We start from the raw sequence: 21,549 nt of genomic DNA on the forward strand, positions 1-21,549 counted from the left end.
ACACCTTAGTAATGAGACATATTTTGACATTTCACACATATTCCTTATACTTTTGATTTCATGTTTTCACTTTACATATTACTTTTGGTAAACAGAACACTCACATTCGTACTTCCACTCCATACATTTGAGCAAAATTCTCCCCCTCTCTGTTTAACACCACACACACACACACACACACACACACACACACACGGCATTACAAAAATACTCTTTACTTAAACAAAGGACTGCGGAGAGACATGTCACAAGATGGAGGGCACAGGAGGGACTGTGCTAACAAGCATTGGGGGGACAAGTGAAAGACGTCCACAAAAGGAGCCGATTAGAATGCCTTAAAACGGTAGCGCTGTTCAGAGGGATCAGTCCAGACACACACGGGGCCATCGAGGTATGCATACTGGGGGACAAAGGGAGGAATTTTAGGGGTCCCTTTTTTGGGTGGGGGGATGCACTAGCCTCTGTGTTCACCCTGTGTGAGAAGGGATGGGGGGCATGGGGGGGGCTGGTTGCTTGGTCGGAGGTCATCAAAGTCTGGTAAACTCCTCAGTTCAGCTTGGTGTCCTCGGGTTTACCTGCACGTGCTGGTTCATACATTCATCGGGCCGGTCCGGGACAGAGCCGGCATGGATGCTACTTCTTCTTGGAGTTGACACTTTTGCAGACCCAGTTCATGCCATCCTGAAACGCAGAAGCATTGTCGAATCAGAAACACAACCTTTCATCTGAAAATGAGCAGTAAGTTCAAGGACCAGGAAGGCACTGTCTATGGGGATATAACTAAGGTAGTCAGTGAATCCTTACAATATTAAAATTGGGGTCTAAAGCACAAGGGAACAGCAATACATTACATTACAGGCATTTAGCAGATGCTTTTATCCAGAGAAATTTACATAGGTTACAGTTTTTGTTACCCAATTATACAGCTGGATATCTACTAAGGCAATTCAGGGTAAAGCACCTCACCCAAGAATACAACAACAGTGCCCCAGCGGGGAATTGAACCAGCAACATTTCAATTACGAGCCCTGCTCCTTACCACTATGCTACACTGCCACCCTCATCCTTATAACACTCTTCACTAAAGTGTTATAGTCTTACGAATAGAAAACTGTGGCCTCAAACAAGAGAGAACCAAACAATCGCACAGGCAGGTACCTAATTAGATACATTTCCAAGGCTTTTGATATGCCAGTTTCAAAAACCATTACATGTTACCAACATTCTTAGAGCTAATATTAAAATGCTGAAATACTGACTCCTTGCACAGATGATGTGATACACAGCTGGTGGCTCTAATTTCCCGTTTGAAGATTTACTACCTTACAAGGCATGCAGGCCTGTCTGATTTGTGTTTGGAACGATCAGTGATGAATATGTTTTCAATTCCACAGTATGAGGAAATATCTGGGGAAGTATCGACTTATTGCCGTCATGGCGGTTATCTTAATCATCATGTCTTGACTTGTGCATCTGCTGCAAAGTGATGTGTTTCTCTCGTTTCGATCACAGTTTTCCGAACCATGTTATATTGTGATGTATTTTGTTTCCCTACAATTATGTTGATTAAATTACGATGAAGCACTGCGCTGCTATTTCCATTTGCTGAGTAGGCAGTCCTATCCAGAGCAGCTAATATTCCTATAGCTTCGTATTTAGTGAAGCAATTCAGGTTTGGTACCCTGGCGAATGATGCAACAGTAGCACCCCTGGGTTACCAGATCTGCAAGCAGGTTTATTACACAAAGATTTTGGTGGGAGTGACTCAGGAGGGTATCAGTTTGTGTCTCAGGCAGTGGTCCCAGCAGACCACTTCACTGTGCTTATCACCTCACAACCAGCCTTTGTCTGTCCATTACATTACTGTCATTTAGCAGACACTCTTATCCAGAGCGACTTTCATACAATTTTTACATGTTATCCATTTATACAGCTGGATATTTACTGAGGCAATTGTGTGTTAAGTACCTTGCCCAAAGGTACAACGATAGTGCTCCTGCTGGGAATCTAATTAGCAACCTTTTGGTTATGAGCCCTGCTCCTTACCACTATGCTGCACTGCCCTGTCTTTCGGACACGGCCAAGCCGTTCAGGGCGGCTCACCTGGATCCCCTCTCCCGTCAGGGCGGAGCAGGACTGGATCTGCCAGAGCCGGTCCCGGATGGTGTGCAGGTTTAGGCCCTCGGCGATCTCGGAGGCTGGGGCGGCTGTCAGCAGGTCCTGCTTGTTGGCAAAGATGAGCACCGGGACTCCGCTGAGCTTCTCCTCATCCAGTAGCTCCGCCAGCTCCTGGGAACAGGAGCGTGCGGAATGGAGTTAACGACTGAGGTTCATACAGATACGCTCTCATTGACTCACTCTGTCTCTTTCACACAAACACACACACACACTCGCAACTGTACTTACTCACTCATTGACACTCTCCCTCTCTCTCTCTCACACACACACACACACACACACACACACACACACTCTCACTAACTTGCTCTCTCTCGCACACACAGAGCACATGGACATGCACAGATGCATGCACTCAACATCACACGCACACTTACACACTCACTCTCTTACGCCATCTCTGCCTGACCCACTCACTCAGTCACACACATTATTCTCTCAAATAACTCATTGTCCTGTTCATTTCGGAAAGATACACGCTTATGGGGGATTCACAAGTTCCCTGAATGAAGGCTGAAGACAAACACACCTTCCATAAAAACATTTACCCTGGTTGGAAATGAATATATATGAATTTCATGAGTACCTGTCCCGTTTCTTCAAATCTCTTCCGGTCAGCACTGTCAATGACGTAAATCTGGAATGCAGAACACAATTAAAGTTGAGCACGGTCATGGAGACACAGAGCTAATGGTTGGTTGACTGTAACTGGCGTGCAGCCAGTATCGTGAGCTGATAGAGAATGCAGGCACTCACAAGCACGTCTGTGTTCTCAAAGTAGTTCCTCCAGTAGGGCCTGATCTTCCTCTGGCCTCCAATGTCCCACACGTTCAGCTTGAAGCCCTGAGACTGAACGCTCTTAATGTTGAAGCCCTGAAAACCAACAGAAACAAAGCTAAGTGTGTGCTAGGCTGCCCTCTGGCAAGGTTAAAGGTCATCTGCATTTCACTGCTATTTATTACAAAAAAAAGAGAGACTGGTTCAGTGGTCTTGTAGTAAGAATGTTAATAGGCACTAATGCCAGAGGTCTCATCTCAGAAAATTATACATACTTAGGCTTAAAAAGTCCTCCACCTCAACTGTGCCTTTTAAATGGAATGTAACTAGTCATGGTGGCATGGATAGCCAACCTGCTATCACTACGTAACTGCCCCGTTTCCACTTGGAAACCATATTGTTTTTTTATTATTATTGGTATTGTCATCATACTCTACGTTTTTATGTCCTTACTGTAATCCTGCTTTTTACGCAAAGCATCATTACAAGTTAGCAACGGAATAAAAGCTGACTCTGCTAGACTGCAGTGTGGTAGTGTGAAGAGGCAGGGCCAAAGCCTTCCAAAGAGCTCCCACTGGCTGCGGCTCAGCATGACGGAGACGGTCTACGGACATGAGTCTGTGCTGGAGTGGCATTTGGTGTAGTGGGCATATGGGCATATGTGTGCAGCAAACGTGCTTCATGAGACTGGCACTGAGACACGCTCTGACCCAATGAGCCACATGGAGCTGGGAGTGGCTGCCCTTTGCATACTGGGGTGCCACTGCAGGGGGTATCCATAGTGCTGGCAGAATGAGGCTTCACGAACTCCCAAAATGGATGGAGCTCTCATGTGCTATCAGTGACTCACCGATATGGATCCGAGAGAGGGAAGCATTTTGATTTGTTCAGACACGGTGATTGACGGGACATGATAGTGTGACAAGGTTTATTGAGTTACTCCCAATTACTGTAACTTCCTATCCCTAGCAGGTCAGAACGTAATAGTAACGAACTCAAGTAAAGGCCTTGATATTACATATATATATTATTCTAAAGTATATGGAAGGCACATTCATGTAAAAAAAAAAACTTAACACCACTGTTTGTTTTAACACAGCAGTTCTGGAGTGTTCATGGGTAAGCAAATGAGTAACCACAGCTACACTGCTGGCTGTACAATGAGCCTCTTGTTTCCCCCACTGCATCAATCAAGAGGTAGTTAATTAGTAGCTAATTAATTATGGGCTCACTTCAAGGTTTGGAAGCTCGGCTGCTCCAGTCATGCATGGGTCAGGGAGGGCAATAACCCAACACACACACACACATGCACATGCACGCACGCATGCATGCATGAACAGACCTATACGTTTCAGCGCAGTGGTTAGTCCAGAGACAGACTGATTTTCTCAAAGGTCTGAGGAATATTTGCGCAAAACGGTCTGTCCTCACAACAGCTGCATGGGGGTCGTGTCGATCGGATCATCTGAGATTAGTGGTTTGTGGTTTGTTGTTTTGTGCGTGTGCGTGTGTGTGTGTGTGTGTGTGTGTGTGTGTGTGTGTGTGTACAGACCGCACCTGCGTGGGGGTGATATGGCTGATGTCCTCGGACGCCAGCTGTTTGAGGAGGGTGGTCTTCCCTCCGTTGTCCAGACCGAGCAGCAGGATCCGTACCTCTTGGTCGGGGGTGCTCTTCAGCTTGCGCAGGATGGACAGCAAACCCTGCAACGCGGCAAGACACCCTCCCTACGTCACGCCGATTCGCCCGACACAGGCGAGCGTTTCACGTTTACCGAATAAACGCATACCGCGCTCGCCGTTCACTACACCACAGAGACACAGCTCATCGTACACTCACAATTTAACAATCTCTTTCTTTTAAAGCCTCTGTTTCGTCCCGATGCAGGTTGCTAAGTATGAAACCTTCTTAGGGGTTGTGCTTTGAGAAGCTGTATTCCTGTTCAACCGTAGTAAATTAACTCCCGGTTTAAAACATGACTCCAGTGGTGATTCACCAGTGATTGATAAGCAATGCGTCAGGCGAGTTACGGTAATCTAATAAAAAATGGACGACGGGGAGTAGTAATGTGATGTCTTTGACTCATTGCAAGGCTAGAAAGCCATACATTAAACAGAATTATCAGTGATTATGTAGTCTAGGAACAAACTGGTCCGGGGTGACCAAGAATATGTAGTGAGAGAATGCAGATTTAACGTAATTTCAGTAAATCATATTATCAAAACAAATAATAACAAATCATATTGTTTGAGGTGTTACAGACGGATGTGGTGAATTCTATTTAACTGTCTGTAATTGGCTAGTTGTGTAGCAAACAGCATGCAACAAGAAGGCAAAGCCAGGAGCAACCTCCACGCCACAATCAAACGGGCCACAGGCACTGATGGGAGCGGGTAAGATGCGAGATGGACCCAAAAATAACTATTCTTCATACAGGCGTTAGACGACCCCTTCCTCTGTGATTCAACAGAGCATAATATTATCTGGTCTAGCTGTATATCTTTTGCTAGGACGTTGTGGCTTTTCCAGCTAGGGGACAGTCAGGCATGTTTTCCTTCGTCTAGCTGGAGAGCTAGCTAACTGGCTAATCTCTCTCATTAAAGACCGCTGCATTCAGCTAAAAAGCAATCCATCTTCTCTTATTAAAATTCCATCGATAATTCGTAATACGCATTGTCGTTTAATAAAACGTTAATGGTTTCTTGCAACAGCTGGCACGAATTGCAGCCGATTGGCATCCTATTTAATTATAACAAAAAGAACTCACCATCTTCTCTTCTTATCTTCCCAAGACGCCGCGAAGGGTTACTCAGGGCTAGTGACGTGCTACACAACTGTGTACCTGGAGAAGGCGGTTGACGTAGACCACCACAGCACACATTTTGATGACGTACATTGAAAACAAGCGAGCGGTGTATTTCTGTTCTCTTCTCTAATTACTAGGCTGAATCTTCATTAAGACGCAGCATATTACGTTTTGGTTTGGCAGATTTTAAACGTATAAACTCTTAGGTATTTTGTTTCTGGCAATCAAAACTGTCTAAAGTCAATTACTACTTAAATAATACTATCATTCTGCAAATTAAAGTACGCTTATAGTAATAGATCTAAATATAGGATGGATCTACATCTACCTAATTTTAGCTGGTGTATAACGTGGTGCTGCCCAGCTATTGCTATTAACCATCTAATTTGTAGCTAACAGATGAATCGGGTTTTTTATGTGGTTTTGTGCACACTTTGGTGAGTATACTCGATGAAGAACGTGGACATTTATGTTATTCATGAAATTAATTTTGATTGATCCTAGTTACATTTTAGCTGAAATTACTGTTGTGTGCATAACCCAGCCTGCACACACCTGTCGGGTCACGCGTGGACGGGTCAGCCCCAGGGGAGCCGTCCCTCGTGCATGATTGGAAGAGGAAGTGCCACGTGCGCCCGCCCCGTTCCGCCCGCCCACGCCGGAGTATCCCCGATTGAACCATTTTAACCGTGCAACAACAGTGATTTCTCTTCTAAACAGACTTGCAAAAGGTACCGTATGCTGTTTACGATATAGCACACAGAAATATTTCGAAGGCTGCGGTCAAAAATGTACTATAAAGGCGGGAATGGGAAGGATACGTGTCCATATGGTTGCGTGAGAGTTGCGTGCCACTTCGCGTCCGTGTGCCTCGCTACAAAATCCCGCACATGAGAAAAACGTTAAAATCGGGCAGCGAAACCTTGAGTTTGCGCCTTCCGCATTTACAACGAAAACACAGGGGAGGATGTAGCCACAGGTGGTGTAAATTAGGGTTTCCTCCTCAGAGTGCCGTAAAGTTAGACTTCACACAAATGTGGGTCACGTTATTTTTAAACGGTTGATCTCGGAGTAACCTGTTCTTCCACCCCAATGCCACACCATACAATACAGAGGGAAAAGCTTACTTTCTCCACGTATTTGTGGGAAGGAAAACGTTACATTTGAAGTTTATTTTAGAGGATATACACATATTCTCTATATATATGCTAATTATTACAGGTGTCACATTTTACTTGTGATCATAGAACATTAGTCACTTATGCACTTAATGACAGTGAGGTGAATGGAACTGGGAGTTCCACCATATCCAAAATCCCACTGTAACCACTGGAGGAAATTATTAAATACATCCATAATGTATAATAATAATGAATGGTAAGGAGAATACATTTTGTTCCAGTATGTCCTTATTATATTGTGTTTCTGAACTTAAGGTGTATGCGGGGTCTTTGAATATAAGTGACAGGCTGTTCTTTTGCGTGAAATGACACCAGTCGTCTGTCTGACCTTCATGTTTGAGATCATCAGAGTTTGAGTTATGGAGCAGGAGCCACATCCTGTGCCGGAACCATGGGTCTCAGGAGACAGTGAGTCAATGAGTGACCTACCTCAAACACCTAAACATGTCATTTCTTAAAGGCTTGTCCCTTCTAGAGGTGCTCAGCATGGACTGTCTTGGGGTCCATTTTATTCCTCAGTCAGGCGGTTACATTTTGTTCATATTGTGGGAAGTGCAGTCTGTTTGGGTGGGGACGAGGTTGCTTACAGGAGCTAGGGAGCAAGCCCTGGTCTGCAGCTCCACACCACAGCGGGACTCAAACATCGTTAAAACGCTGGAACGGTCTGGTTCCGTTATTTATGGTCGATGGCTTCTCCTGAGCCAGATCTGTGTTTTGTTGACTCGTGTTTGTTCAGATCCCGGTACACAAACGGGGCTGGAATGTTCCCTTACCAGCGAATGTGAGTCCTGGTACGAAGGACTGTGGTCGGGGTAATTGTCCTGTCCTGTTTATTGGCAGGGAATTCGAACTCTGAATGACAGTGAACAGTGTGTGGACGGGCTGAGGAATTTGCACGCTCTTGTGTTTGTCGAAATTTTCGTGGACCCGCAGAATGGAACAGCAGCTGTGGAGGGAGGAGGCGTGATGTCAGTAAAAGCACTGAGCATATTCCGTGCACGGGGGTGGAACAAGTTTCTCCTAGAGAGGGAGTTCGAACGAGGGGTACATTGTAGCCTGGCGCACTCAGTATCACTCTGTTTGAGACCTGTTTCTGATGTTTTCAGCAACAGTGCTCTCCCTAGAGAGCCTGCCTACATCAAGAGAACACAATCATGTCAAGGTTTATCTGTGTGCACTTAATTCCCAACCATCACAGACCGATAGACCTGATTTGTTATCCTGGTCTGACCTGCCCATCATTACTGTACAACAGCAACAAGCTGGGATGAGCAGAGAGGGATCTCAGACAGTTGTTTAGCCTCCACACATATAAATAACACTTTGAATCACTAAAGCTCATCATTGTCATTTATTGCGTAGCTTTATTGTGCTGTTTATTGTATACCGGGTTTTTGTAAGACGTTCGCACGAGATAGTGGAATCGTTGCCCCACGCAGTAAGAGATGTGGCAGGAACACGGTAAGGGCGTCGGCCGCGTGCTCGCTGCGTAGGTCGAGTCGGGAGGGTCATTGGACGTTTCAGTCAGCAGCTCCGACACTGGATTGGATCCGGATGTCCACAGAACCTTGGGAGGGTGAGGCAAGACTCTTTCATGAAGGGGATAGAGAGCAGGGGCGTGAGCACACTGGGGGGCTCAGCCTTTCCACTGCACCGTGCATATTTTCCTTTTGAGTTTGAGTGGTGTAGGAGTACGAGCTATGAGAGTCTGTATTTTTTCTTTTTTTGCCACATTAAAGCAGAACAAAGCCGCGGAGAACACAGGCAGGAAACACAAAGGCCTGTGTTTCTCAGTGTCAGGGGTTGTTAGGGTTTGTTTGATCTCTCGGTTATGCAGAATGTCCTGGTTCTCCTCTCCGCACCGGAGAAGAGGACTGTCTCGGTGATCTGTGAGATCGCTGTGAGATGGCAGCTGTTCTGGGAGGGAGCGTCACACCCATCACTGTCATTGGACCTGCCTAGATATTACAAAGTTAAGAGGTGGAGCAGGAGATAAGAAGTAATTGCTTTTTTGGGGGGGGGGGGGGGGGGGGTTAAAGAACCGTGTGGCCCAACCGCCCAACCGGTTCGGTGACATGGACAGTCACTGGGGCTGTTTCCTGCCAGCGTGGCCTGAAAACAGGAAATGAGGTCACAGCTATCTGAACCCTGTCAGACTGCAGTGTTTGATGACACTGGGGCATAAACATGGAGGCAAGCAGATGTTTTTGATAGTGATTTTCATTTTGATTTAGTACTTTGTGGCAAGAGAGATTTTCTCTACCTAACTGACTCATAATGCAGGGCACGTGGGTACTGTGTGTGGAGGTGTTTTACCCAGATGAGGTCTGAATGAATCAGGCTTAATTAAGCCTGGTATTCACATTGGCATTATGCCCAGTGACAGTCATCCCTCTAGTGACTGTGTGGTGTGATATATGGTGGTGTATGTACTTGACTTCCCTTGGTTTTCTGGCTGTCTAGTTTCAGATTGGCAGAAGCTAACTTGTGGTAGTGCTTTGAGTGGTGTTGTGCTCAGCATCACTGATCTGGGAGTGTTGCTAGCCTGGTCTTACACTGTTACTCATTTAACTTGGATGGATACTCTTCTGTTCTCTTGTGCTGGAAGTCACTCTGAATAAGAGCATCTGCTAAATGAATTACATTATTGTCATTTAGCAGATGCATTTATCCAGAGTGACTTACATTATTCATTTATACAGCTGGATATTTACTGAGGCGATTCTGGGTTAAGTACCTTGTCCAAGGGTAAAGCAGCAGTGCTCCAGCAGGGAATCAAACTGGCAACCTTTACAATTACAGTTACAATTCCTGCTCTTTACCGCTATATGCTACACTGCCGCCCTTATCCTTACAACACTCTGCACTTAAGTGTTATAGTCTTAAGAACAGACAACTAAAGAGTCAAAAAAGACGCCTGTAATGTAATGACAGTGATGCCCTTCCTCCACAGGAAACAGGAAATGACGGGACAGGAAGTGATGGCGCTCAGAGGCTTCGACATCGACGCCCCCCGCTGGGACCAGTCCACCTTCATGGGGCGGCTCAGGCACTTCTTCAACATCACCGACTGTCGCACCGCCCTGCTCTCTGACGGCACGCTGGACGAGGCCAAGGCCTTGGTCCTCAGCTGCAGGTGCGTGTGTGTGTGTGTGTGTGTATGCGTGTGTGTGTGGATGGGTGCATTAGCTTGCTGGAACTAGGAGTGGATCTGTCTACCTCGCCCTCTCCAGATCAAATTCAGAAAGGCCCGCATACACATGTACCGGTTTGTTCATCTGAGATTCAAGGATATCCTAAATTTCATTGTTATGCTATGTTAATTGTTTCCCCTAGCAAATGCATTTTTGCATTTTATCCATTCATGCAATTGAATATATATTATATTCATGCAATTGGATGAATTGGATTACTGAGGCAATTCCAATGAGGTACCTTGTCCAATACTACAACTGCAGCGCGAACAGGGAGTTGAATTGGTACCCTTTGGGTTACAAGCCAGGGCTCCTTACCAGTGCCTAAATTTCCTTCCAAACTCTGCCATAGATTAAGAATCGATTCCTATTTTGCTCCATATGGTAGTAATTCACAGCGAGTCGTTGGAGGAGACGGGTTGTCATTATTTGAAAATGAGCTGGAGTGGTCGGAGTTGTGGGCAGGAATCGGGTGCATTGATCTCTGAGAGCATGTTTATTACCTGCTTCCTCAGCCCAGCTAAGTGCTGTGTTCTTTGAGTAGGTTTTCTGTTTTGGGTTCTTTGAGCAGCATGGATCTGCTTAGCGACAGGCTCTGACACCGTGAGACAGAGCGGTATCCTCTCAGTCACTCTGTGTCACCTGACACCATGAGAGACGCTTAATTAGCAGAGCGGTGTCCTCCCATGGCCACTCTGTTTGTGTCACCTTTTCTTGTCTGATAGGCCAGCTGCATTGATCTGACTGCGTACCAGAACTCTGTGGTGTAGTTTTAGCTGCCCAGCTAACACATAGCATTCTTATGTAGCTGCAGCAAAATACGATGCCATCTCAGGCTGCAAAAAGGTTATGAGAATATTGCTGAGCTTTCCCAAAGATCACGATGTGATCATGTCACTGTGTTGTAATGATGCTGCTATGCGGGGGCGGTGCTGTCATTACCCTACCTGTTCTTGTCTCTGCATGTTGGGGTCATTGATGATGTCACTGTGCTGATGTAGCATTATCACCCTGCCAATGTGATAATGATGTCGCTGTGTTGTAATGATGCCGCTTTGTTCATGCGGTGACATCACCATCCTGCTGCGATGATGTCGCCATACGTATGTGATGCTGGTCTGTGCCCTGCAGAGCGGGAACGCTGCCCCCCGGCACCACCGAGGAGCAGCTCCACTACGCCAAGAAGCTGTACGACTCCGCCTTCCACCCCGACACGGGAGAACGCATGAACCTGATTGGCAGGATGTCCTTCCAGGTGCCCGGAGGCATGGCCATCACAGGTTTCATGCTGCAGTTCTACCGGTAAGCAGGGATTGTCTTGGCAGGCATGCAGCTTTTTCACAGGTAAGACAGAGAGGCAGTCAGAGACTTCTATGCTTTAGGTAATCTGGGGCACTGTGGGCTTCAAGGTACTGGTAAGATGAGAATGTATTTGCAGGAATCCTGTTATAGTACAGTTAAGTTGAAAGGGCATCCAGAGGCTTTGCAGCATAATTCTGTGGAGGATATTTGTGGGCATTGTGTAAGCGAGAAGTATACAGGTGAGCAGCGAGTGTATTTGACTTCATGCTGTAGTTGTGTTTGTGCGATCTTTGTTTGCACATTGGTTCGCATTGCAGACGGAAGGCCAAGGGGAAGAGATGGTACGATTGAACCATTTCTCTCACTCTCTGACCCTGCTTTCAGGACGGTTCCGGCTGTGGTGTTCTGGCAGTGGGTCAACCAGTCCTTCAACGCCCTGGTCAATTACACCAACCGCAACGCCGCCTCGCCCATCACCCCAAAGTAAGCCCCGCTTTGCGCTTTGCCTTTTGTCCCTCTCTCTTTCTCTCGCTGCAAAGCCTTTAAGGAGAAGCCCGGCTGATGTCTGTTGTGGCCCGCAGCACATCCTCTGTTGAATATGTCCACCATTGAAAGATGGGCTGTGCAGCACTGTGTAATCTCCACAGACCAGGCACTGTAATGACAGGTCACTGTATCTGATATTCAAGCACTACTGCGCACAGTGGGAGTCTGTAAAAATGTACATTAAAATTGCATATTAATGCAGCAGCTAAGCAATGTTAGCAGACGTTTCATTGCACCTAAGTGCTCTGCTGAAATATTCAGGCTGTCGTTTCTGCCTTCAGCAATTAGGCTTTTTAAGGATTCTAGATAAACTTCACATTCATGTGTCTGTCTTTCTGTCTGTCCAGCTATCAGTCAGTCTGCCTGTCTGCCAGTTTGTCCTCATCTAATTCCTCTACTTTTCATCTACAGTTTTCCAGGTCAAGACTGGTTTATTTTACTGCATTCAGACATGACCAATGATAATATTGAGTCTATCTACTACTCTACATTACATTACGTTATTGTAGACACTCATCCAGATCGCCTTACATAGGTTACAATTTTACATGTTATGCGTTTATACAGCTGGATTTGTACTGAGGCAGTTTTGGGTTAAGTACCTTGCCCAAGCTTACAGCAGTGGTGTACCGGGGAGATTCAAATCAACAAGCCTTTCTCCTTACCACTGTGTTACACTGCTGCCCCAACTAATCTGAAATGTTTTAGGCTCTAGTTTCTCTCTCTCTCTCTCTCTCTCTCTCTCTCTCTCTCTCCCTCTCCCTCCCTCCCTCCCAGGCAGATCGGGGTGGCGTATGTGACGGCCACCAGCACAGCCCTGGCCACAGCTGTGGGACTGAACCTCTACACCAAGGTATAGAGCAGCAGTGCTCAGTCACTAAGTACCAGAGACCCAGGGCCTGCAGCATCTGAGGGGGTTTCGCTTCTCTAGAACACTTTTGTGCCCCCATTCACAGAATCTTCATCTCTCTAAAGTTCTGACAGTGTTCGCTAATTGGTTCAGATGACAACGGCCTAGTATTTGAAGACGATTGATGACGCTTCCTGGGCCGTCTATTTTTGGAGTAAGAATACAAAAGGACTGTTGTCCAGACTCATCTCGAAAGCATTTCTCTAAAGCATTTCCAAGAGATATGGAAAGAGATTGTAGAACAATGGGGTTTTCAAGAAAAGGGCTCAGTTTGACTTCACATGCTTTTAATGCAGTATTTGCTGAGAGGGAATTGCGGATGCTGGTGTTCTTTCCAGCTGAGTTTGTACTGTAGGCTTGACTTAAAGATTGATATCATTTCTTATACTGGATTTCACATAAATGCACAAATACTAGCTGGCAGTTCCAGTTGTGGGTTATTTGGAAGTGTTTTAACAGAGGCAAATAAGTAAAGGTGTTTCTTTGTTATTTTAATTCACTTGAGCCCCTTAATACAGACAGGAATTCAACTTAATTTACTAGTAGTAGTAGTTTACTAGTAGTTACCAGTTTGGCCTTGAACAGCTAATTCAACATCTGACTAAGCTTAACTGAGACAGCTGCTCCAGAGAGGAGGATATCTGCAATAAAGAGCTGAATAAACTGTGTTCTGTCTATATGTTACCATAAGCTCACCCCCAACAGTAAATTCCTCTCACAGGTAAAGAGATTTACTGTAAAGATGAGCACTCAGTGAACAATAATTCAGTCAAACCTGATTGGTGGAGGGCTCACCTGGAGCGGAGCTTATGGATGGAGATTGGATAGTGGATAGTGGATAGTGGATAGTGCGCTCCTCAGAGCCAGGGTTTGGAAGTATGGCTGTAACTGCTGTATTGAGCAGCTCTGCCCTCTCTCTGTCCCTTAGAGGGCGCCTCCTCTGGTGGCTCGCTGGGTGCCCTTTGCTGCTGTGGCAGCCGCCAACTGCGTGAACATCCCCATGATGAGGCAACAGTGAGTTCTGTGTGTGTGTGTGAGATTGAAGCTCTGATGGTAGGCTACAAGGAGACACAAGGCCACTCTAAGTCTCCTCCCTCAGGTCCGGTGTGTCTGTTTGTGTGGTCCGAGGGAGTCCAAAGAAGAGCTGTGTTTGGGGGGTGGTGGTGAGGGGGTGCCTTGTTCCGGCTCTTCTGACCCCCTCCTCCCCTCCCCCCCCCTTCCCTACAGGGAGATCCTCGGTGGCATCGCCATCACGGATGAGAACGGGAACAAGCTGGGAGACTCCCGGGTGAGTGACCCAGTCCCAGGGCGGTTCTGGCAGCACCGGTGTGGTTCCCCATGCCCGCTCAACCACATCTGTTAGCCTCCATTCAACAGGACTGCACACATGCAGAGAATCATGGTATTAAGTTAATTAACAGTGTTAATTAGCCATTTTAATTAAGCTTTTTCATTAAGACAGCATTTGCCCTAACACGCAGCCCCTGTGTGTTTGACTGTGGGAGAGGCTGGCCTTTCCTCTGTCCTGCCAAACAGCAGCAGAGCTGTTCCTGTTGGAGGAGGTGGCAGTTTTTTGGGATCATGCGTTGTGTCCCATGTTTGTGTTTTTGGAGACACTCTCCCTCGGGCTGATGGCTGTCCTCCATCTCCCTTTGAGGTCCCTCAAGTCTCTTGTGTAACATTCTCTCTTTCCCTGTTTTTCTGTATCTCCCCCTCTCACTCCTCTTTTCATTATTTTCCCTCTCTCTTTCCATCTTCCCCTCACACTCCCCCTCTCCTCTCTCTGTCCCCACACCCCCCCCCTTTTTCTTCACTCTCTCTCCCTCTCTGTTTCTCTCCCCCTCTCTTTCTTCCACTCTTCATATCCTCTCTTTCACCTCCCTTGTCTTTCTCTGTCCCTTTATCTCTCTCGCTCTCGATGTCTCTCTGTCTCTCCCTCATCTCCCCTCTCTCTCTCCCTCTCTCCTTCTCTCTCTCCCCCTTTCTCTCCCTTTCCCTTCTCACTGGCTCCCTTCCTTTGTCACTCTTCCTCTCACACTCCCTCTCTTTCTCCCTCTGTCTCTCATTCATCTCTCTCTCTCTCTCTCTCTCTCTCTCTCTGTCTCTCTCTCTCTCTCTCTCTCTCTCTCTGTCTCTCTGTCTCTCTCTCTCTCTCTCTCTCTCTCTCTCTCTCTCTCTCTACTGCAGAGAGCAGCTGCCAAGGGCATCACACAGGTGGTCATCTCTCGCGTAACCATGGCAGCCCCGGGCATGAGTAAGTACGCAGCACTGCCGCATCGGAGAGGGCCGGCGGGGTCACCAGGCCAGTGCAGTGCACACGCGCACACACACACACGCGCGCACACACAGCCTCTCCGCCAGCTCTAATCGCACTGATAGCACTGACTCCGTTGCTCCTGAGAGGAGGTTATGTCAGCACCACAGTTCTCCCAGGATGCTGTGGGATGTCTTTATCAGCATATGATTGACAGCCCCTCCTCATTCACCGAACTCTCTTATGCCACAAGTATTATTATCATTTATTCATTTGCCAGACACCCCCTTGCAGAGTGACGTACAAAGGCACCATGGTAAGATGCACTAAATGCACATCACAGGAGCAGCAAGAATATGGGTACAGAGCTGCCATTTACTCAGTGATTCAGCATCAAACTGGAAAACAGGGCTAAGCATCCTCATCATGCCTTGTTTTCTGGAAAAGCACATAGTCTATATACATATAATATATCTTCAGTAATAAATTGTTAAAATTTAAGCATATAAGAGTAGTATTAGGACACACATAATGCCTAACAGTTAAGTGCAGCATACCTGTGTTATTTTAATGTGCACATAGATCCTAACCCTGATCTATAATGTAATTTTTATGTGGTGCCATATAATGATCCATTAGAACAACATAACCCTATATCATGGTGCCAAATAGTGACCCATAAACGCAATGTTAGCTTGCACCTTTTTGTCATACTCACAGTGACTAACACTGGGGGATCTACAGGGAGCTATATCAGATTCCACTTTGGGGATTGAGTCATCAGAGACCAGGCACTAGGCTTAGGAAACGTGTTTCACATGAAGTGAAAGAGGAGAAACCCCAGAAATGAAAGATGACGCAAAGTGGAGAAATGTTATTTTAAAGGGCATTGAATTGAATGGAAAGCACCAAAACCAAACACATCCGCGCGGCGTGTCCGACGCCAGGCCTGTGAGTTTTTCGGGCGTCTGTTGTGTCTGATTGTCGGGGCAGGGGTGCATTGCTGTGTCTCAGGCCCTCTGTCAGATAGGCCGCGCCTCCACGGCTTTGAGTAGCTGACAGGTTGAGGGTGAAGGAGAGAAAGGAGCTGCCAGAAGCAGCCAGGTTCGTGCGCATGGAGCACGTCCCTGCCGGATCCTCCGTGGCTGGCGGCATGTCACAGGGGCTGAGGGGACGCTGTAGTCGGAGCTGCCGTGCGCTCCAGTGGGGCAGATCGCACCCGTGTCTCGCATGAGGGGGCCCTGTCAGCGTCGTGACTCACTTTTCCAGTGACTCCAGGGGACAGCAGGACTCCTGAGTCAGCGTGACTCAGGCACATCTGACGAAACCACCAAATCCTCCCCTGCCTTGCTTCCCATAAATCTTTCCTTTTTTATTTGAATTTTTATGTTTTATTTCCTCCTCCTCATTTTGCAGTTATCCTGCCCATCATAATGCAGAGGCTGGAGAAATACAGGTTCATGCAGGTGAGTCGGGGCGTCGCGTTTGGGTTTTTAATTTTTTTTTTTTGCGCAACAGTGGAGAAACGATAAACTGGCTCTTGTGAAACGGCATTCATAAAAAATATTAAGAAAGGAATTCAGTGCGGTGCTCGGTGAAATGTACAATAGAGCCATAGATGGAGGGGGAGGGGGGGGGGGAGAAAGTCATGGAAAGAGAGTGAGAGAGACAGAGATAGAAAGGGGAGATGTGGGAGAGACAAAGAGAGGGGAACAGAAAGAGAATGAGAAGGAGATTGGAGGTGGGGGGAGAAATGTAGAGACAGAGGTAGAGAGAGGGGGACAGGGAGACGGAGAGAAAGAGAAAGAAGCAGCCAGTCTGAGGGGAGGTGGGGCCGTGATCAATACGAGTCTCATCTCAGGCCCATCAGTCTGGCCCCCCCTCTCCTCAGAGCTGTCTCCCGGCTCTGAGCCCACAGGGAGAGGCTGCGTTTCTGGTCTCCAGGATCGATCATGTCTGTGGCTGTGAGCTGCCTCAACGGAGGGCTACTGCTGCCCCCGCAAAACTGCACAGAGGACTGCAGCACCCTCCCCCTGCTGACACCCCACCGGGGAGGGTGTGGAGACCTTTCAGCAGGGGTGCCACGCCCGTCTGAGAAATGAGTGGGTTAATTATTAGCCTGTTGTATAGTAAGGGGCACCGGAAACAGGCGTCCAGAACAACGCAACCTCAGGGAAAGGCTGAGGTACGCACTGTACCAAGCAGTTAACAAACACCGCTGTTGAGGCTGTCCTCTTGGGTGTGTCCAACCAAACACTTTCCCTGGGTTGAATTTTTAAAATGCCCTTTGTTTTAAATTGCATTTTAAAATTAAAGTCTGGCTTCCTTTTTATGTATAAAATGTGAAATGTAATGGTAAGATGAAATCGCTTGTTTTCCAGAGAGAGGCCCCAGCTGGCCATTTAGCTGCAGTTCAGCTATGATCTATGTGCCTAACAAGCTGGGGTCACTCAGTCTCTGGATGAAGAATGGGAGACATTTCAAAGCCTTTTCTGCTTTATTTTACAGAGGATCACATTTCTCCATGGGCCATTGCAAGTGATGATGGTGGGCGTGTTGTAAGTAAATACCACTGACTTCATTACTAACCTGTCTCAGGGGCTATGGAGAGAGTCTGTATTGTGATTAAGACTAGAGAGTTCAGTGTTTGTGAGCCCAATAATGGGCGGGGCTATCAAGTACTGTCAAGCACACACTCCACTGAACCAAAAGACATGGCTGCCCATGGAAAAGTACAATGCTTGGTTCAAATTAGTGCTTATGAATGGCTCACATTGGCTCCACCCATTGTGGGGTCCGTGCAACCTCAATTTTCCATCACTAGTGGAAGAAAACAGCCGGTAGAACAGGTACCAGCATATCCCGAAATATTTCCTGAAACACCGGCTTGTAGAGTGTTCCACCACCACCATTGTTCGAGCTCTGCTGGAAGCTAACATACACACTGTCCGGGACCACAAAACCAGAATAGTAGCATTTAAGGCCTCATAAGCAGTTTTCACATTAAAGGTTAAATGTGAAAGGTTAAGGGTTGAAAGTAGCCATGGTGTCTTCAGGCCAACATCCTCACAGGGCCTTGGATTTACAGGGCCCACCCATCTGTGTGTGTGTGAGTAAAATAGTGCCCTTCGTAACTATCATACCCCTAAATAAACAGGAACAAAAATATGACAAATAAAAAGTACATATACTTTTTCTGGTTAAAAACTTTTTTTAATGTGGTATCTTAATGGTTAATAGTGTTACACAGTTCTGTTACACAGCAAGTGAATTTTAATCCAGAAGACATGAGGGTCACATTTACACACACCTTTCAGAGATCGTCATAACAGAATCTGACAAAAGAAGTCTACACCAACATTCTCTGTATTCAGTGGAAGCTTCTGGAACTCTATAGGGCATCCAAAGGTCTCCAGTTTCGCTGTGGTATAGAATGAGGTAATACACAGAAGATGGTCATTAGTAGCACGGCTTGCATTATTATAGTTAAAGTCAGAGAACTCTCTGAAGGCTGCAGGTAAATGGTCACTTACCTCCATAAGTTGGAAGATGGCTGCGAAGGCATTCATAAAAAGCTGAATCTACCACTTTCCACCGTATGATCCATCATTAAGAAATTTAATGCTGCCGGTTCTTGGCAACTCTGCCAGGTAGAGGAGGCAAGTGGTTTGGTTGGCAGCCATAAATCCACAGGCAAAAGTTGGAGAAAAAGTCATCAACGAGCTGGCTTACTCTTGTTACAAAGTGTCAGAAAGAACCATTCAGAGTTGCGTGCCTGGATACTGCAGTCACAGCCAAGCGGCAAGGGAGTAGCTTCTGAGGGCAAACCACAAAAAGAGGTGACTTGAATTTGCCAAACTGCATGTGAATGACAGTTGAAGACTGTTGTCTCATGGTAAGATGAAATGAAACTGTGCTTTTTGAACATGAACATGAACATGAACATCAGCTTTTTGGCATTGAAAGGTGAGTTGCACATTGAGGAAAAAAAACCCATGTCCACTGTGAAATGTGAGGAAAGCTTCATTGTGTTTTCATGTTTTCTGTGTGTTATATATTACATTACATTCATTTAGCAGATGCTCTTATCCAGAGCGACTTCCAGCACAAGCAAACAGAAGTGTATCCATTCAAGTTGAATGAGCAATAGTGTCAGATCAGGGTAACAGCACTCCCAGACCAGTGAGTGTGAGCATAACACCATTTAACCACTACCACAAGTTAACCTGTTCTAACCTGATATATGTATATAGACTAACTAGACAGCCTAGAAACTAAGGGAAGCCAAGTACGCACCTTACCATACATCAGAGTCACTAAATCACAGAATCCAAAACGCATTGTGATACTAAGATCTGAGCATTAACATCTGTTTGTTGTGTTGAGATCTATCTGCTAAGATAGAGGGAGATACGAACTTCAAAATGTACCGGGACATTTTGGCCAAAACTCTGGTTTCCTCTGCCAAGACACTCAAACCTGGCTCTGAAAATAGACATTCCAGTATGACAATGATCCAGAATATTCAACCAAACCCACACGTAAATGATTAAATCGGCACAGAATGAATACTCAACTAAAATCAAAAGATCTGAAGGACCTAGAGCCATTCTGCCAGGGGGAATGAATCCCACTCAGAAGTGCCAAAATCCATGTCAGAACAGGATTTATCAAATACTGTTTACATGAATGTGATTTTATTTATTTGTGTGTGTGTATGATTTGATTCCCCACTGGGGCACGCACTGCTGTTACACCCGTGGGCAAGGTACTTAACACAGAATTGACTCAGTTAATATCCAGTTAATATCTATCCATGAATAAAATTGTAACATCTGTGAGTCGCTCTGGATAAGAGTAGTACTGTAATATTTGTAATATGTTTTACAATTGTGTGTATGCATCTATCTAGCTATACGTGTTCCACTGTGAGAGTAGAAACTTTCACTACATCCTCTCCTCCCCCTCACAGTACTGTCTTCCTGCCCACCTCCATAGCTGTGTTTCTCACTCTCTTGTCTCTCCCCTTTATTTTGTAGCCTTGTCTTCATGGTGCCGGCCGCTTGCTCGTTGTTCCCCCAGAGATGGTAAGAGTCGCATGCCCCCTGCCCTCACCCAACTGCAGGTCGTTTACAGAGTGGAAAGGTCCTCTTCCTCAGCTGACACCCGTTGACATTTTTGTGCCCTCCCCTCACCCCTCTCCCCCGGCTTCATTTCCAGTTCGATGGCGGTGTCTAACCTGGAGCCAGAGCTGAGGGACTCCATCCGTTCTCAGCATGGGGACAGCATCCGCTATGTCTACTTCAATAAGGGCCTGTAACCCCTGTCTGCTCAGTTTTTATACCCGGCAGGCCCTGTAGGACACGCCCCCCATCAGTAGCCTGGGCCAATCCCAAGTGTCCGTGGCAGGAATGGTCCAATGGGAGCACACAAGACATGGCTGTCACACATAAGCCTCTTCTTCGATTCAGTATTGAACGGGCACTTAACCAACTATTTGACTGATACAGAGGTTTACAATCAAACAACAACTTTGAGTTTAATATTCAAATACTCATTGGTTTTTGCAGTCTTCAAAATAATGGTTAAGCGTCCATCGGACAGGTATATCAAATGCGAATAGTTAAGACAAGTTTTTTAGATAACGAGTTTAGGTGCCTTATGTTTTTTGTTTGAAAGAGTCAAGTTGCCAATGGCTAAAATGTTTTTGACTCAGAAAGCATTATAATTGTTTGTGATATGATGCATGTTTGCAAGCCCCTGTAAGCTCTTTTATTGCTAGTTATGTGTAGAAGCAGGGTTGTTAAAGCTGCTATGATTGTTGCATGCCAGTAGCTGCTGTTGTCACACCACCGCTGACAACTAAATTATTGGGAGAGACAGCAGCATCTGAGGTTTTAAAATGGATCCAGAAAGCCAGGCCTCATGCACTCCCCCTAGTGGCCACATTTGGTTCCTGCCAGCTGATCATAAACTGGAAGGGGTAATCCAATTTGCCTTGAATTGCGTAACGCTGAAAGCAACACTTCAGCCCAAACCGCATAAAGGGTCTCTCTGACAGGAAATGACCTTTCTGGATTTTTTTTTTAACCTCGAAGGATTCCTAATAGGATATCTCAGGAATTGTGTCCAGTTTACCCGACTCACTGATGAAAGCAGAAGGTAAGATTAGCATCAGAGCGTACGATGGACACAGTGACTTCATGTGATGTCATGGCAACTGCCTGTAGGATGGAGCTGTCGGTGGCCTTGACAACAGTGCATCCTGCTGCTAGGAGCTGACAGGACACACCTGTTGTACAGAACACATGCTGCTGTAGAATGGCTGAGGTGTGGAGCAGGTTACCTTAAACGCTGTTCAAGCATCTTTGGCTCAGCCACCACAGAACCAGTACCACAACGA

At 46.3% G+C, this 21,549-nt stretch overlaps 2 protein-coding genes across 2 annotated transcripts; one reads left to right on the top strand and one right to left on the bottom strand.

The window, feature by feature from the left end:
* Window positions 1–215: 215 nt before the first annotated feature.
* arl3b (ADP ribosylation factor like GTPase 3b) lies at window positions 216–5,779 on the bottom strand. Its single transcript, XM_036539155.1, has 6 exons — window positions 5,721–5,779; window positions 4,513–4,656; window positions 2,935–3,051; window positions 2,765–2,815; window positions 2,104–2,289; window positions 216–681 (listed from the first exon to the last, which is right to left on the bottom strand). The coding sequence occupies exons 1-6, from the start codon at window positions 5,721–5,723 to the stop codon at window positions 634–636; spliced, it is 549 nt and encodes a 182-aa protein (XP_036395048.1). The 5' UTR covers window positions 5,724–5,779; the 3' UTR covers window positions 216–633.
* A 324-nt stretch (window positions 5,780–6,103) lies between these two features.
* sfxn2 (sideroflexin 2) lies at window positions 6,104–21,481 on the top strand. The gene is made up of 13 exons (XM_036525112.1): window positions 6,104–6,196; window positions 6,304–6,490; window positions 9,894–10,076; window positions 11,266–11,436; window positions 11,821–11,919; window positions 12,760–12,835; window positions 13,821–13,906; window positions 14,120–14,180; window positions 15,080–15,146; window positions 16,563–16,612; window positions 17,655–17,704; window positions 20,186–20,233; window positions 20,367–21,481. The coding sequence occupies exons 3-13, from the start codon at window positions 9,904–9,906 to the stop codon at window positions 20,464–20,466; spliced, it is 981 nt and encodes a 326-aa protein (XP_036381005.1). The 5' UTR covers window positions 6,104–6,196; window positions 6,304–6,490; window positions 9,894–9,903; the 3' UTR covers window positions 20,467–21,481.
* The last annotated feature ends 68 nt before the right edge of the window (window positions 21,482–21,549 follow it).

Source organism: Megalops cyprinoides, chromosome 1 (genome assembly GCF_013368585.1).
Source record: "Megalops cyprinoides isolate fMegCyp1 chromosome 1, fMegCyp1.pri, whole genome shotgun sequence".
Lineage (NCBI taxonomy): Eukaryota > Metazoa > Chordata > Actinopteri > Elopiformes > Megalopidae > Megalops > Megalops cyprinoides.